The sequence below is a fragment of the Chamaea fasciata genome, unplaced genomic scaffold, assembly GCF_029207755.1.
Source record: "Chamaea fasciata isolate MVZ Bird 193981 ecotype frontalis unplaced genomic scaffold, bChaFas1.0.hap1 SCAF_4, whole genome shotgun sequence".
NCBI lineage: Eukaryota > Metazoa > Chordata > Aves > Passeriformes > Sylviidae > Chamaea > Chamaea fasciata.
Genome location: NW_027094089.1, coordinates 7014176 through 7030466, shown reverse-complemented (window position 1 = coordinate 7030466; position 16291 = coordinate 7014176). Strand labels below are relative to the sequence as shown.

At 39.1% G+C, this 16291-nt stretch overlaps 1 protein-coding gene across 3 annotated transcripts in view; it reads left to right on the top strand.

The window, feature by feature from the left end:
- SH3GL2 (SH3 domain containing GRB2 like 2, endophilin A1) overlaps positions 1-3335 on the top strand; it is a 96885-nt gene extending 93550 nt beyond the window's left edge. For all 3 annotated transcript variants that reach the window (XM_066180810.1, XM_066180812.1, XM_066180811.1), the window contains exon 9: positions 1851-3335. In XM_066180810.1, the coding sequence (XP_066036907.1) occupies positions 1851-2050 (200 nt within the window). In that variant the 3' untranslated portion in view covers positions 2051-3335. The remainder of the gene's footprint in view (positions 1-1850) is intronic.
- The last annotated feature ends 12956 nt before the right edge of the window (positions 3336-16291 follow it).

Genomic DNA, 16291 nt, shown 5'->3' with positions numbered 1-16291 from the left:
TTTTAAAATCAGGTATTACAACGCAATGACCCTGAAAGTAAAAATAACTGAAAAGAAAAACTAAGCTATATGAGCTATTTTCTTTGTCCAAGTGGGAGCAGCACAAGCAAGATTAAGCACTAGTATGAGTGTACATAATTACTGTCTTAAAGAATGGTTTATTTAATATCAGCACATGCCACAGAAAGCTTATTATTTGTTTTTTGCACAATATTGATCTGTTATTCTATGGTAGGGTGAGGGCTGGCCTCTTTCCAGACCCTGATTTTAGTTATTCCAGTTCACCTCAGTGACAATTGCTATCACATTCTACCTTGCAAGACAAGATTTTTTTTCACTAGATCTTTAGTCAGGATTTCCTTTCTTTCAGTCTCATCCTGATGTAAATGTTTGATTTTCTTTCACATATAGACAGGAACAGTATCTCCATTTGGCATTGGCAACTGGAAATTATCTTACACAAGCTTGCAATCTCCTCACTAGGCTAACAAGGAGGAGGATATAATAGGGATTCCTTGTGCAAGAGTGTGGCTTGAGTCTTACAAGCTGGAGTTCTCCTTGTTCCACCAGTAATTTTCTTCTTCACTCCTTTTTTGTAGTGTCATGAACACTTGTCTGTGGTAAGCCAGAGCATACTGATGTTCATATATCTCTCCAGCATTTATATTTCCATCTTCAAAGAGCAGTAGTTAACATTTTCTTCAATAGGGGTTCTTTTTTTTTAAGTGTTTATTGGTTTCAGAGGAACACCTTCTTTGAAAATTCTTGAATGTATGTTTGGGGTGATTAATTCAAAGAGTTTATTTGCTAATTCTTCTAAATTTCAACAGGTAGCAATGAGGATACCAAACACGCTGTAAGGCTTGTTGATGTCAGCACAGTAGTCTTCATGACAAAGAAACCAAAGTACACTGTGAATGATAGAATAGAAAATAAGATTTCACTGTAGAATTTAATAAATTAAATCTGGTATTTGAAAAACTTGCTCTATTGAGATGTACAGAAATGAAAAATTTTTGTCCTAAAATAACTCAAGCATGGGCTTTCTAACTAGATTGTGTGTTCAAAATGAATATGCAGAATGCTTGAATCTGAAACTTACTCATCTTAAAGCCAGTATTCATGAAAAATGAATAGAACTATCATGGTGTGGCATGTGTTGCTTCATTTAGACCACTGGAAGTGTATGAGCTTTTATTGTGAAAATTCAGGTGGGGATATGATTTCTTACAGTTTAGTGCTGCTAAATCCTAAATATTTTGACCAGCAACAATTTTGGTTTTGGTAGTCTTGAAGCTATAGAGACTTCAGGGGGAGGGAAGAGGGAGCATATTTGTTAATTTTGTATAATATATGAAAATCCAATCAAACTAATGACTTATAATAGCATCCATTAGCCATCCTAAAGAGTTTATGGTCAGATGCTCATGAAGCACCATATTAGAAAGCTCTCAATTACAAACTTTTTCTGAATCTATCCTGATGGCTCTGCAATAAAGCTGGAAATATGTTAGGGCTTTTGCTTAATTTTTTGTGTTTTATAAACAGATAAAAATTAGATTCTAAATTGATCATAGTTGTTTTTTCAAGCCTGGACTTGACTATAGCTTGGTTCTTTTGGGATTCTCAGATTTTACCAGTGGGAACTGACAGTAACTGAAGACTGTCAGAAGCTAATAGTTGACTTCTAACAAAGTTTGGCAGTCCAAATATAGATATTATTGAAGAACTGTCATCAGAATATGAGTGATTACAGAAACAGCAAAATCTGTCATAGGTACTGTAGTAAAATGGGTACTCTTAAGTGCTGAGATTTTTAAGCATGTTATTTCTGTGTTTCTTCTCCTTAGGTGTTCACATGGATCAGCCATGCTGCCGAGCTCTGTATGACTTTGAACCAGAGAATGAAGGGGAACTGGGATTTAAGGAGGGTGATATTATTACCCTCACTAACCAGATCGATGAAAACTGGTATGAGGGGATGCTTCATGGCCAATCAGGTTTCTTCCCCATCAATTATGTTGATATTCTGGTTCCATTACCCAATTAGGAATGCCAATCCACCACCTCTGACACAGATATCTGTGTCAGTACCACTGCTTTCAAAATGCTGCTTCTTACACCTTACAAGTGCAAACTGCAGTGGTTAGAGTTACCAATTCCTAATGAGCATCTTTGGTTTACGTGTTGTCATACTGTGTGGTGGTGATGCGTTGTATCTTCAGAGGCAGCACAGCATGGATTAGTTTATTGGCTGTGCTGGCCTGGTAGTAACCAGAGCCATTAGTGAGATGAAACAGGGAAGATGTTGGCAAGCAAAGCAGGTAATTCATAGTGAGGTAGCAGGAAGTGAAAGTGGTGTTGGGAAGATAATGCCTATCACCACCATATTACTTTTTCAGTCTTAGTTCTCTATAAAAAGAGGGAAAAGTTCTTGCCATTTCATCTTTCCCTTTCTAATGATACAGTTCATACAGGTCTAACATTAACTAACCAGAATTGTATCTTCCAACCAAACTGGCTGGCTGTTCTCACAGAGAGAGCATAAGTGTAGATCCTCTGGTTTCTCAGAAAGTGAACCACTGTACTGTGTGTCCTGCTGCTCTCTGCTAAGTTTTACATTCTTTATTATTGTTAAAAGGCCTATTTCCCTCCAGAGGTAAACTGTAAGCTATCAAATGGGGATTCCTGTAGTAGAAATGTTGGACCACGAACCACCTGAATTTGCCCTTCAGGAACTTTTAGCATGCTCACCAAAATGCCAGTAAATGGGCAAGATGGGGAATAAAACTGGCATTTATTTAATGTTTCTTGTCAAGTCTTGGCACAAAACCTTGCTGCTTAAGCACCAGATACCCTTGGTAAACTCATTCACTGAGGAATACAGTAACCAACCAAACAACCCTCATTTCATTTGTTTCTGTCTGTCATGTGTTCTTTGAACATCCTTTGTGCATACTCTCTCTCCTCAATGAGGAAAAAATAAAACATGTTACTTTTTTGTTGAGCAACTGAAGACATGTGGCTGTATGTACAAAAAACATTTCCCACCTGTTTAGTTGGTTGTCCTGTGTTCCTCCTTCCTGCACTTAGTGTGTACAGTGCTGTGCCTAGCTTCTTTGCATTCTTTTGGTAACAGTTGCAGAAGTTCTGTTAGTTTAGTTATCCAGAGTTCTATTTATCTAAATTGTACAGACTCTATCAGAGGTTTAATGTGCTGCTTCAAATGTGCTACTTCAGTACTGGATGATGTGAAATGAAGACAATTCCCTACTGCTTAATGTATAAACTATATCATGGAAAGTATTGTTATTTCAAATAAATGCTGAGAGAATAACTAGAATAATGTTGTGGATTTTTGCTTTGTTGCTTTATAATCTCTTTTGATAACTTCAGCTAACAAGAATTCTATTTTAGGAAGCATATTCCTCATTTCCTGCAAATGCAAAAAATCTCTTTTTTTTTCTGGCATAATCATTTTATTTCAGTCAAGTCTCATGCATATAATGGCCTTTATAAGCAGGATGAACTTAACACTGACCACATTAAATTAGTGTCTCAATGACCAGCATGCAGTCTTGTAGACACAGGTTATTTCTTATCAAAGAATCCTGGTATCCACAATGCTAATGAAGCTTAAAGACTTGGTAACTTACAATTTATTTATGGTTTTAAGTAAAAAACAGAGGTATCGTCACAGACAAAACAGACCTGACTTGGAGAAAACTAGTTTAAATCAATTCAAGTATTTTTGTCCAGTGAGGACAAAAAGACTCTCTTTTCCTGTCCCAGTTCCCAAGCTCAAATTCACTCCTGACTCTCCCCACCGTCTGCTCATTGGCATAGGAACTTGTAGGTGTGCAGTATGTCCATGAAAGCTCCTCTCTGCTGCTTCTCCCTCCTAATTTTTCCTCCTTTTTCAGTGGTGAGTTGTGCACAGAACTCATTGCAAATATCTGCTGGCGTGTCATGGACGGTCTCCACCTCATTGTTCTTCAGCCTTGGTGTTCCCTCTGCTAAGAGTATTTCTCATTCTTTATTTTTCCTCTCTTCTGCTCTCTGCCGTTTGTTCATGTCCCAGTGCATTTTGACAAGACTGATAGAGTAGAAGAGTCTTTCAGAGATGGCATTCAAGGCTCATTCAGAGCCTCATTCAAGTCTCAGTTCAAGGTCAGGCTGGACAGGGGTCTGAGCAAACTGGTGTAGTTGAAGATGTTCATTGCAGGGGTCTTGGACTAGGTGACATTTTACAGTCCCTTCCAACCCTAACTATTTAAAAAATACAGATACATGTACAATTCCTGTAACTTTTTATTACAGTTCAGTCCTATATCCTATGGCTGGCTACTAAGGAAGTTTCTGTCAGTGATTAGAAGAAATCTGTTTCAAACTCAATGGACCTAAAACCTTTTTACAGGTGCGTTAATGGTGCCATACTACAGTTACTGTTAGTATTACTATAGACAGTTACAGGACTGTTAACTATGTTAATTATCAAGGCCTAGCAGTCATAAGTACTGCAGTGGCACACTCTGTTTTGTCAGATTATTATTCTGTAGCATTTGTGGAGAGCATGCAACCACAGGGCAACAACCTCAGAGATAAATTTCCATGATTTAGAGCAAAAGGGTGGTTGGCATGCAGTGCTGCCCCACCCTGCTGAGGGGCCCTGGTTTTTAAGGTGTAGGGTATGGTAGTGTCTTTCAACAGCTGGGACCAGAAGGATTGTACAGAATAGTCATCATGATGACATGGGCTTGGTCTTGACATGTTGCACAATTCTTGGCACTTCCTTATTGCTCTTTTCTGTGTCTCCTGCAGGTAATACCTAAAGAATACTTTATTCCTGAGATGTTAAGATCAAAATCTGACTTGGCTAAGAGCGGGCTGACAAAAGTTTGCATCTAAATCTTCAGTACTAAGATAAAGAGGGTGATCCAAAAAGAGAAACAGGAGGGTGTTTGCTTTCGCACATGAGATAGTTCAAAGCTTTACCTATGGAGCTCGATGACTCTTTCATTCTAGAATCACATAAGCTATGTTGTTGATGGATGTGATCTTTTTTTCTCTGGGAGACTTACTGTCATTCTGCTTGTGTATGTTTTCAGAAATACTGTAAAAATATGACATGGGTTCCTAGATACCAAACTTGGCTGCAGAGCTGCTCCTCACAGAAGAAATTAGGAAGCCTGCCAGCACTGAGCTATCAACTGCCAAATATAGCTAAATGTTTTAGGTTTGATGTTGGTTTCTTTTTTTCTGTTGAACTGTAAGGTTCTTGGCCTGCTTTATTTACTGCAGTTAATCTTTGTGAAAAACATGGCAAAATAACCCAACAGTTCCCTGAACAGTTCTCCATTTAAATAAAGAAGTGATTGAAAATGTGGGGTTTTACTTCTTTTAAAACATTCCTCTTGGAATGTTAAAAGCCTCTTCCCTCCAGAAAGAAAGAAGATGGTAGTAACATCCAGAATTTGTATTCGAATCTGGCTTACAGAGAGTTTTCTTTTGAAGATAGTCATACTGCTTTTCCCACATGAACTACTTTGACAAGACTTGAAAACTGCTATGAGGACTTTTTTACACTTCTAGGTCTTGCAAATCTTTATGGCCACATGTACACTAATAGTTCTACTTCAGAATGTATCCTAAGCTTCTCATATTTAATGAAGGCAAGTATTCAGGTGTGTGTAGCTCAGTGGAAATAGATGTTCTTCCCAGCACAGTAGTAGGCTGACTTTGTGATAGGCAGATGACACAATTAATTTGGGCATATACTCTGGTAACTCTGTTTAAAGCAAGTACATTTTATAGATATGTTTAACTTTCTATAAAGCACAGTAGGTTGTCTTAGACTTAAGCTCAGAATGTCTAGAATGTTCTGCAATTATTATTTTATTATTTTTGTACTTTTAGCACTCTGGTAGTTCAAGCACTGACTTCGCGAAATTTCCAGAAGGCTTTGCTGTCTTTCCTTGAAATTTGATCTATCATATTGCAGAAGGTGGGAACAGATTTGTCATACATTTTCTTGCTGTACACTGTAATGTACAGAAAATTTCTAAGCTGTTTATCTTAGTTAGTTTTTCCTTGGAGATACAGCATAGTGGAACAGTCAAAGAAACAGCAGCTTCTGCTATGCCTCCTTAGAGCTGCTGGCTCTTGAAAGCTCTGGTAGCTCTAAAACATGCATAGAAAACATCTCCCTTTCAGGTGCCGCTAGGGCAAACAGTGGACAAGCTAAAGCCCTGGTAGTGAGCGCCATCTCCTGGCCCACAGCTCATTTGGTGGGGTAGTGGCAGCCAGCATCACGGTTCTTTTTCACCCTTGCACAGGGCTTAGAGCTTGTGTCCTTCACTTTCCACCTTTTGTAAAACATGGGATTGAAAAGAATCCCATGCACAATGCATGGAAAGATAAAGGGGTTCAAGGTCCTCTGACACTCCACATCTGTGAATGGAGAGGCTTCAGGAGAGGCTGAGTCTCTCTCTGACAAGATCTGCTTTCCCAGCACCTGCAGATACATTTGGTACTTCTTTGGGTCGCTGTCTGAAACTGTAGGATTCAGCAATTGATCCAAATATTATCAACAGTGCTCATGTAAGGACTTTCCTGTCCCTCAACAGGACATGTGGCATGTCCTGTGCTCAGAGCATCACGTGGGCAGCAATGTCCTTCAGTAAGCACCAGCTGTAAATTCACCAAGACAGCTGTTTTAGTAGAATTTATAATGACCCCCATAGTCACTCTGTCTCCTCCCAGACCAGAGGTTTACAAGGTTATTCAAGAGGTTTGCTAAGGACGTGAGGACTGATGCAGAGAGAGAGAAAGCATGGCTTCAAATAGGGACCCTGTGGCAGGGTTCTGTGGGCTGCACACCCCTGGACTATGGGTATAGTGCCCTGGACTTAGCATCCCACAGCTATTTCCCATTTCACCTCCCCACTGCGGTGAGCACCAACACCACCCTCCATGAGCTGCATGAGTGACTTCCGATAGCTCCCTGTTAGCTGTGCTGTGCTTCCATACCACAAAGACGATCTAAAAGGTATTTCACTTTCTTGAACTTCATGAAGACCATTTCTCCAACTTGTCCAGGTCCCTCCAGATGCTAGAACATCCTTCTGTATCAGCCACTTCTCCCTGTTTCGTATCATCTTCAAAGTTATGGAGAGTGCCTAATTTTCCAAACTATTAATAATGAAATCACAGTGTCATAGAATGGCTTGGGTTTGAAGGATGCTTTGAAGATTGTCTAGTTCCAAGCCCCACCCTGCCATGGGCTTTCCACTATATCAGGTTGCTGAGAGACCTGTCCAACCTGAGTTTGAATATTTTCAGTGATGAGGAAACTACTCTGGGCAATCTGCTCCAGTGTCTCAACATCCTCCTTGTAAAACAATTACTTCCTTATTTCCAATTTGAATTTTCCTGTTTCAGTTTAAAATACTTGCCCTTTGTCTTATCTCTACAGGCCCTTTTAAAAAGTCTCTCTCCATCTTTCCTATAAGCCTTTTTTATATGTTGAAAGGCTGCAATAAGGTCTCCCTAGAGCCTTCTCTTCTCCCAGCTGAACAACCCAAACCCTCTCAGCCTTTCTTTGTAGAAGATGTGCTCCAGTCCTCTGGCTGTGTTCTTGATCCTCTTCCAGCCCTACTTTAATGGATGAACAAGCTGAGCAAGATTGGACCCATTACCAGTGGTCATTGGTGTATTCCATTCATGTCTGATCACTGTGCCACTGAACACAACTGTCTGGGCCCAGTCATTCAGTGTTCCATCTGCCTCACTATCCCCTGACATAGTTCATCAGTTCGACTATTATGATGTAAAACCTCAGAGAATGTTATATGAAAGGACTCTAATAAATTCTATATATTTCTGTAGCCCTTATCTGTATGTAGAGCAGACAATGGTATCCTAAAACACTTTGATACTTAAATGATGGCAAGATTCTTAATATTGAATACAGTTAAGTATGTAATCTATTTTCATGTTAGTTGGTGATAAAAATTTTCAAAAAACCAAGGGAAAATTTAAATTTTTAGAGTCTAATTCAACCTCCTTCTCAGAGGAGGTATGATTAGATAATGCTGCTCAGTACCATGTCTCGTTAAGTCTTGAACATATATAAGCTGAAGGTACAGTGTTCCCAATTTTATTTTTTTTTAAGAGAGGAAGAACATCCTTTGTTTCTGCTGGAAACAGTAAAATCATAGCACTGTAAAAGTTAGCTGGTATATGCTATGCATTATGACTCTCTATGACTGTTACAGTTATAATGGCTGACTGACTGAAGAATTTGAGGGATACTGAGGCATCTAATAGTGGATGTGACAATATACAACTTGCATAATTGCACCAAACTCACTGCAGAAGAAGAATTCCACAGATACCTTGGTGAAGTTTCAAACATTTAACATGAATTTGAAGTGCCTGTATTTAAAGTTTGGTTTCTTGAAGTGCCCATTGAGTTTTTACTTAGCCCAGTTGCCATCATGAGTTTTGTTTGTAAAGTTCCTAAAGTGTTTGCACTTATTATTCAGAAGCAGTGAAAGCTTGGAAAAACTCAACTGTGACCCTTTGCAATTGATAAGCTAGATAATCCTCTGCCAGTTTTGCAAGTAGAACTCAGTGCAGTATGCAGTTAAATTCTCTTGACTCATGTTGAGATCTGTTGGGTGATTTGGTCTTCAATACATCTAAAATGTTGAGCAAAAATTGGAGCACTTAATATAACTGGGCAGTCCCAGTTAAACATTTCATAACCCCACCTACCTGGGTCTTCCAGAGATCACAGTAGGAAGAACCCAGAAGTTCCTGGGTAGGAATGTATCATATGCCTGAAGCTTCCACCCATGTATGTGATTCCATGACGAACAAGACCTTCTTAGCTTTAGAAGAGGAAGAAAGGAAGTTCAAACTGGAAGTAGGAAGTTTCACCAGAACCGTCCTCTCTTATTGCTGAATTTTCAGGTGATGCTGGAAATGAATACTTCCTAAATCATATGGAAACAGTGGAGTAAGAAAAAAAGGGAGGAATTTTATTTCTTTTCTGTTCTTCTAGATAAAGGATGTGTATTCCTGGAATTTCTCTGATTTTAGCCTGGAAGTGAAACATGGTCAGGGGTTCTCCTAGAAAAAAAAAGCTGCACAAAGAGAAAAATAATCATAAATGGAAAATCCTTCAAGCATAATTTAATTCTTCAACTTAAGAAAAAATGTGGCCTCTCACAGTCGTTTTGCATTAGGCCACAATAGCTTGTAAGCTGCTCCAGTTACTATAATGGAAACTTGGACCATGAGGAAAAGACACAGTATGAAGATAGGCATCACCACACAGTGGTGATTAGTCTAGAGGAAACTGCAGACACATCAGCCTCATCAATCCTACAGTGATCTTCTGATTGAATGTTGTACCCAGTTCCTCTGTGGGATATAGGGAAGAGTGGTGCTAAGGCAGCAGAGCAGTCTGCAACTCCTCTAAGCAGGTGCTTTAAAGTGTCATCTTCCAGTAGAACAAACTACAGATACAAAGTAAATAGAAGGCAGCTGGAATGTTTAGTCCATCATTTTAATGTTTCTGATCAAGAGAACAAAAAGCCTAGTACACCACAATGTCATATATGACAGAGCAGAACTTGGCTATGTGTAAATCTGAGATAGCTGTTAAAAATAAGTATGCCTCCAGAGGCAGGACATTTTAGATCATTTCACCATATCCTCAGCGTTCCTTCTCCCAGAAACTCCTTGCTTTCACTTTGGAGCATCGTGAGGTTACTGTTTGCTTTGGCCTGGAAGTCTAGCACTGTCTCATGAGATTCCCAAAATCAGAAGGTCACATTCTAGCTGATCAGTTTTAGGTTCTAGGATGGAACTCAGTATAAATTTGATTTCGCATTCTGACAGAGAAGAGTTGCCTGGGCAGTTAGTTTAAATTCTCCAGCTGTGCAATAGGGATGATAATAATACCAAATTTCACAGAGTGGTTGACGATAGATATGAATGTGCATAAAGCTCTCAGAATTTGCACTATGGACTAGAGAAAAAAATCTGTTGTTTTCCTCTTCTGTAAAACTATGGTCTTAATCCAGCCAGAACAAAATTTCTGCATTTATTCAAGGCCAGGCATTTTACTTTTAACAGTTTAAGAATATTTAGAAAGCGTTCATACTTTAAACTTCTGCTTAGAGTCTTAAAACAGAAGCTGAAGGTGTCTTCCACTGAATGCTGGGATGTTGTTTGGCAACAAAGAGGTATTTATGCACTGCAATTTCATAGTTATCTGGGGTCAGAACATTAGCATTTCACTAGACTATGCAGCTAAATGGTCATGTGCTCTCCAGACCTTCATGTCAGAGGACCTGTCAAGTAATAATGCAACAAGCATCAGTGCTTCTTTTATATTCTGAGTCTCAGCTTGCAAAAGTAATAAATAATGCCCAGCTTGCACATTTTTAATTTCTTTATGTCTAAAGAAACTTCATGGAATTCTGAAATTCCCCGTAATCCAAGAAAATTTCTTGCTTCCAGCTTCTCTGCAATATTGAAGTATGAAGAGAGGTACCAAGAAACAAGTCTGATTATGCGGCTTCTATGCACACTTTGAGAGATACTAAAACCCTGGTAGAAACTGGAGGCACAGTGTTAAAATCTTCCTCTGCATATCAGACACTGAATGCTGATGCTCAGCAATCAGCTGCTGCTACTTCAGAGCAAATATTTCCATTTTGGAATGGAAATGTTTTGCACAAGAAGTTTTCACTTGATATCTGAGACATCTTTTTTTAATTGATGTTTGTTTCCCTCTTGCTAATGTGCAACTGTCCACCTTTTTCTAAGCTTTACATGGGTCAGCAGCCCATTTTTGTCACAGCTCCTGTAGGGAACTAATCCATGCAGAACCAGGAATTTCACAATCCTTGCTGATCTTGTAGGCTCTCATGAGATGTAGAAAATTTAACAGAGCATACTTAGTTTCTATTTTCATACCCGGCATAGCATTTTGTCAATTGATGATGCTCAACCTTGTTGATGCATTATGATTGTGGTTCATTCTGATATGCACTCAGCAGCCACAGGAGAAGCCAGTCAGTTTCTTCAGGCTTCATGCAGCCTATGGTACTGCCACCTTTTCAAGATGTGAGAGGGATGTAAATCTGTTTTTGGCGAGTGCAAGATGCTTGAAATTAAATGCAATTATTTTGGACCACGGTGCGTTACAAATGCCTCATTTTTGTTACTGTTTGGTGCTACTATTGTGAGCCATTAGAGGGCACCCTGACATTTAATTTTAGCGTTCCTAGCTTTTAAATAGATACACTCTCTCTGAAATGTAAAGTTTTAAAGGACACCGTAAACAGACGTAGAGATTTCTATAGATAATGGCTATTGTACAACGAAAATTTTGAAAGTCTGCTTTTTAAATATCATCAAAACCTGAATATTAGAATTTTAAACTCCCTAGACAACACAAAAGTCCAAGCTGTGGAAATTGCTAAAGCTCACGCTACTTACTTTCATCTGTCACATTTTCATAATGTAGGCAGGGTTTTTTTGCCACATTGACCTTCAGAATTGGTTAAAAAAACACATCTAAGGGTTGAAAAGTCCAGTAAAACGGTTCAATAGCATCCACATTACCAGTCTGTCCTGTATAAAGTTATTTTTAGCTGTCAGCTCGCTACAAATCATTCCAGCACAAAATTTTATTATTTAAGTCAGACAAACACTCTTAAACTAAGATTTTTCTCTCTTCTGCCCCATATAATAATAGAATGGCAGATACTCAGCTTCAGAAAACATAAAATAAAAAAAAAAGAAAAATATGAATACCTTCTGAAATTGTTCATTCACACACAAACTATTTGTCACAAAATTCATCTGTCAGCCTTAAGCTAGAAGGACAGTTGCTTACTTTAGGCCAAACTGTCTCAAGGAATATATTAGAATGCAAGAATTTTGACAGTTCATATCTGACGTTCCCTGACTATTTCACATATATTAATTGAGGTTCCTTCTAGTAGCAGAATTTTTTCATTATTATAACTAGTTAATATTTGAGCCCCTGAGGAATAAATGATTAAAAACCTCTTTTTACAAAGTGTATTTTGAAATTGTTGTCTCAGTGCTCACTGTGAGCATAGGATAATTTTAAACCTGTTTTCTTTGTTTCTCTAAAAATGCATTACAAATAAGAGGAGGTGTGGGAACTAATACTGTCTAAGAATATAACTAATTTGTAACTCGACTGCTAGATAGAAGTGAGAGAATAAGGAACAATAGGTGGTTTTAGGAGTAAAGTTGCATTCTCCAGGGTCACTCTGAAAGTTATTCCTATTGATAAACAGCAAAGCTTAAAATACCTCTTGAAAATGCTGAAATAAGTACCCCTCGTGGGAAATCTTAAAACCATCCACATAACAAGATTATAATCATATCAACCTTATGCCCATGTGCAGAAGAAGAGATTGGATGAAGCAAGAGGATAATAAATTAAGGCACTGGAAACTTGGTATAGATGAAGCAGAAAAGACACATGATGTCAAAGGTACAGGAGCAGTGAGAGCAAATCATTGCCATGTTTCCCTGCATGACTCCACCCGAGATGTCATCATCAGTGCCAAATGTCATCATCAATGCCAAATGTCATCATCAGTGCCAATGCTTTGTAAAATGTGTCTTTGTCCAGCATTGGACAGAGACACATTATTCCTAGACTTTCACTATTCCTAGAGTTAGGAATTCAGAATTAATTAAAATTTAGAATTAATTTAAAAGAAAAAAAAAAAGAAAAACAGTCTGACAAAAAGAAACTAGGGGTTTTTTTGTCCTTATTGGAACAGAAAAATAAGTGAAGAACACAAGAGTGGGAATAGAGCTCCATGGATACAAGCTTCTGCTTCCACCAGCACACCACTGAAGGAGGGAAGGCTTAAAAGCTCTGCTCCAGGCATGACAGTGTCAGCACATTCCTTGCAAGTATCATGAATGTGCAAAGTAGAAATGTTTTGTTGATGAGCTCTGGAAAATCCCTTCTAGCAACCAATCTTTGCTATCTTTATTCCTTGGTCCTTTCAAAGCATCATTAGAGACAGCAAATGTATCTGCTTGTTCTTTGTTCCTAAAGACCAAAGGAAATTCCTTATAGTTAAACCCATCTGGATTACAAAACACAGGGTTTCCAAAGAATGTGCAGTCTCAATGCCAGATTATTTGGATATTCTGTGCTGCAATAGATTCTCAAAACTTCTGGACAGAACAGATGGCAAAATATCTTGTGATAGCTGAAAATAAATAGTTTTCATAGGATATTTCAATTTTCATTCTTTTCCACAGATTTGATATTTTTGTCTCAAAGTATCTTTTATATGCTGCAGGATTATTGCAACCATTTACCTAAGGTACCAAAGCATAACAAGACACAGGTGGCAGGCAAGCAAGCAAGAACTGAGTGGAATGATCCATAGTATGGACCATGGATCAAAAAGTGCAAGGAGAACAACTCCTGAAACAGATGGAAAGGCCTTGTGTGATACCATTGTGTATCCATTTGAGAAAGCATGTGGCTATAAACGTCCCCAGCAGTAAGAGCTTGGGGAAGCTGGTATGTGGACCTCTAAGACCATGAAGAAACAGAACATCCAGAATTCAACTGTTAAAACACTGTCTGCCAAGCCCTCAGGCAGAGCCCATCATGGAGCCGCTAAATAGTGTCACTTTCTCTGCATCCTCAGCATGCTAGCATGATACTCTGTGCATGTGTACATGTGTGCACACTCTTTTTCCTAACAGTCTATCCTGCTGGTTTGGTCCACTTAATTAATAAGTCAACTCATCAATGTCATGTTATCTGGCGTTCTTTTTGCCCCATGAGATTATGTTATTATCAAAGAATAGAAGTTATCTTGCTTCAAAATATTTTCTCCCTTTTTGTGAGAGATAACTTTTTCTTACATTAAAATGTGATTTTTGATTCCTTACGTGTAAATGTCTCAGCACTGGAGAATTTTTTCTTTTCTTTGTAAATTCATGCTTTTAACCCAAAATTGAGAGTGAAAAGATTCAATGTTCTGCTATCTTGTTTTTAAGTGTTCCGCTGAAGCAAAATTACTGCTGTTTTCTTCTTGCTTATGCATTCTATATGCCATTTTCCCCCTGAGTTTCAGTAGAAACAAACAAGCAAAGTCCTAAAAAAACTACTATTTCTAGCTTTAGAAAAATATTTAAAACCTTTACTTTCTTCAGGTGTTTTACTCTGACTTGGTATTCTAAGAAAAAGGCCACTGGAGATTGTTTGTAACTTGATAAGTCATAATTTTTCTGAGAAAAATAAGCTTTAGCAACAATTTTCAATAGGCTCTGGAGTATGTCTGTAATTAAAGATGTGGCAAGACAGCAAGTCATCCTAGACCCAGATTAAAGTATACAGGTATAGTGGTTGGTGTGTTTTGGGGTTTTCCCAGTTTTCTATATGCATTTGTTTGTTTTATACTGTTTCAAAATGTTTTTTTCTATGTACCCCGTGTTTTACCCCATTATGGTTTACCCCAGTTATTATTAATAATCAATCATTGTTTATTTGACACCTGGGTCCTGCCTGTCACTTCGAAGCCTCACCCTGATCTCTGGAAAGTTCTGGTGAGGACGTCAAGTGGTTGGTGGGGTCCAGGTCCCCCTTTCTCTTTTGTTCCTTGATTTGTTTTATGGGTTGTCATTTAGGTTCGGGGTCACTCCCTTCCCAATCTGGATTGGTTCCAAGTTGTATCCTCTCCACTCCCCCACCCCCATATTTAAGGTGAAAACCAGCTGGTTCAGTGGGCTTTTGGCGGGCTGACTCCTGGGTGAAAGGAAGTTGTGTGGATTTAATAAAACCCAGCTGAAGTTCCCCACCAGAGTTCCATCCCTTCATTTCTCGCATGGTTCATGCTTCTGCTAAGGCAAGGACCCAAAGGATCACAACTGTATTCCAGAATGGAGAACTGTGCCTTTTTGCAATGCCGGTGCCAGAGCTGGCCAGGAAGCGCGGGCGAAAGCCCCTAGAGAAACACCGCACCTTTGCATACAGAGTCTTATAAAACCACAGAATCATAAAACGTCTTGGGAAAGGACCTTAAATATCATCTGGTTCCTGCTCTCGTGCCATGGGCAGGACCATCTTTTTCTAGATCACATCTAATCTAGCTCCATCTAATCTAGCCTTGAACACTTCAAGGAAGGAGTGCACCCAAAACTTCTCTGAGCAACCTGTCCCAATGGTCTATCACCCTCTGAATAAGGAATTTCTTCCTGATATTTAGTTTAAACCAATCCTCTTTCAGTTTAAATGCATTACCCATTTCCTGTCACTCTCTGCCCATAAAAAACCATCCCTTTCCTGTTTTATAAGGCACTTTAGGGTACTCTAAGACCACATTGAGGTCAGCCTGGAGCCTTTTTTCTCCACACTAAACAACCCCAGCTCTCTCAGTCTGTCATCATAGGAGAGTTGCTCTAGCCGACTGATCATCTTCATGGTCCTCTTCTGGACATGCTCTAACAGATCCATGTATTTCTTGTATTAAGGACCCCAGAGCTGGACACAGCACTCCAGGTGGGGAATCACAAGGGCAGAGTAGAGGGGGAAAATCCTCTCCCTTCACCTGTTGGTCACACCTCTTCGGACGCAGACCAAGGACTGGCCTTCTGGGCTGAAGGCACACAGTGTTGGCTCATGCCCAGATTTTCATTCACAAGAACCCTCAGTCCTTCTTGGCAAGGTCAGTCTCAATGACTTCTTATCCCATTCTGTATTTATATCTGTGATTGTCCCAAACCAGCTGCAGGGCCTCGTACTTAGACTTGTGGAACTTCTCGCAGTTCTTCCAGACTTATTTTTGAAGCTTGTCTAGGTCCCTCTGGATAGCATCCCATCTTTTTGATGGGTCAACAGTACCTGTTAACTTCAGGTAATCTGTAAATCTGTTGAAGGTGTACTCAATCCCACTATCAATGTCATTGATGAAGATATTGAAGAGTACTTGTCCCAAGACAGAGACCCAAGGGACATCACTTGTCCCCATCTTCCACCGAGATACAGAACCATTGACCTCAACTCTCTGACTGTGTCCATCCATCCATCCATCCAATTCCTTGTCCACTGAATTGTTGTCTTGGTTTGGAAAGACAGGTATCTTCTAAAGAAAGCAGGAGACACCCTTGAAGATGTAAACTCCCTCCCTCTGAATTTTTATAATTTTCACATTAAGGAGCTCTCAGACAAAGATATGGGAATAGGAATAACAGTTCTTTA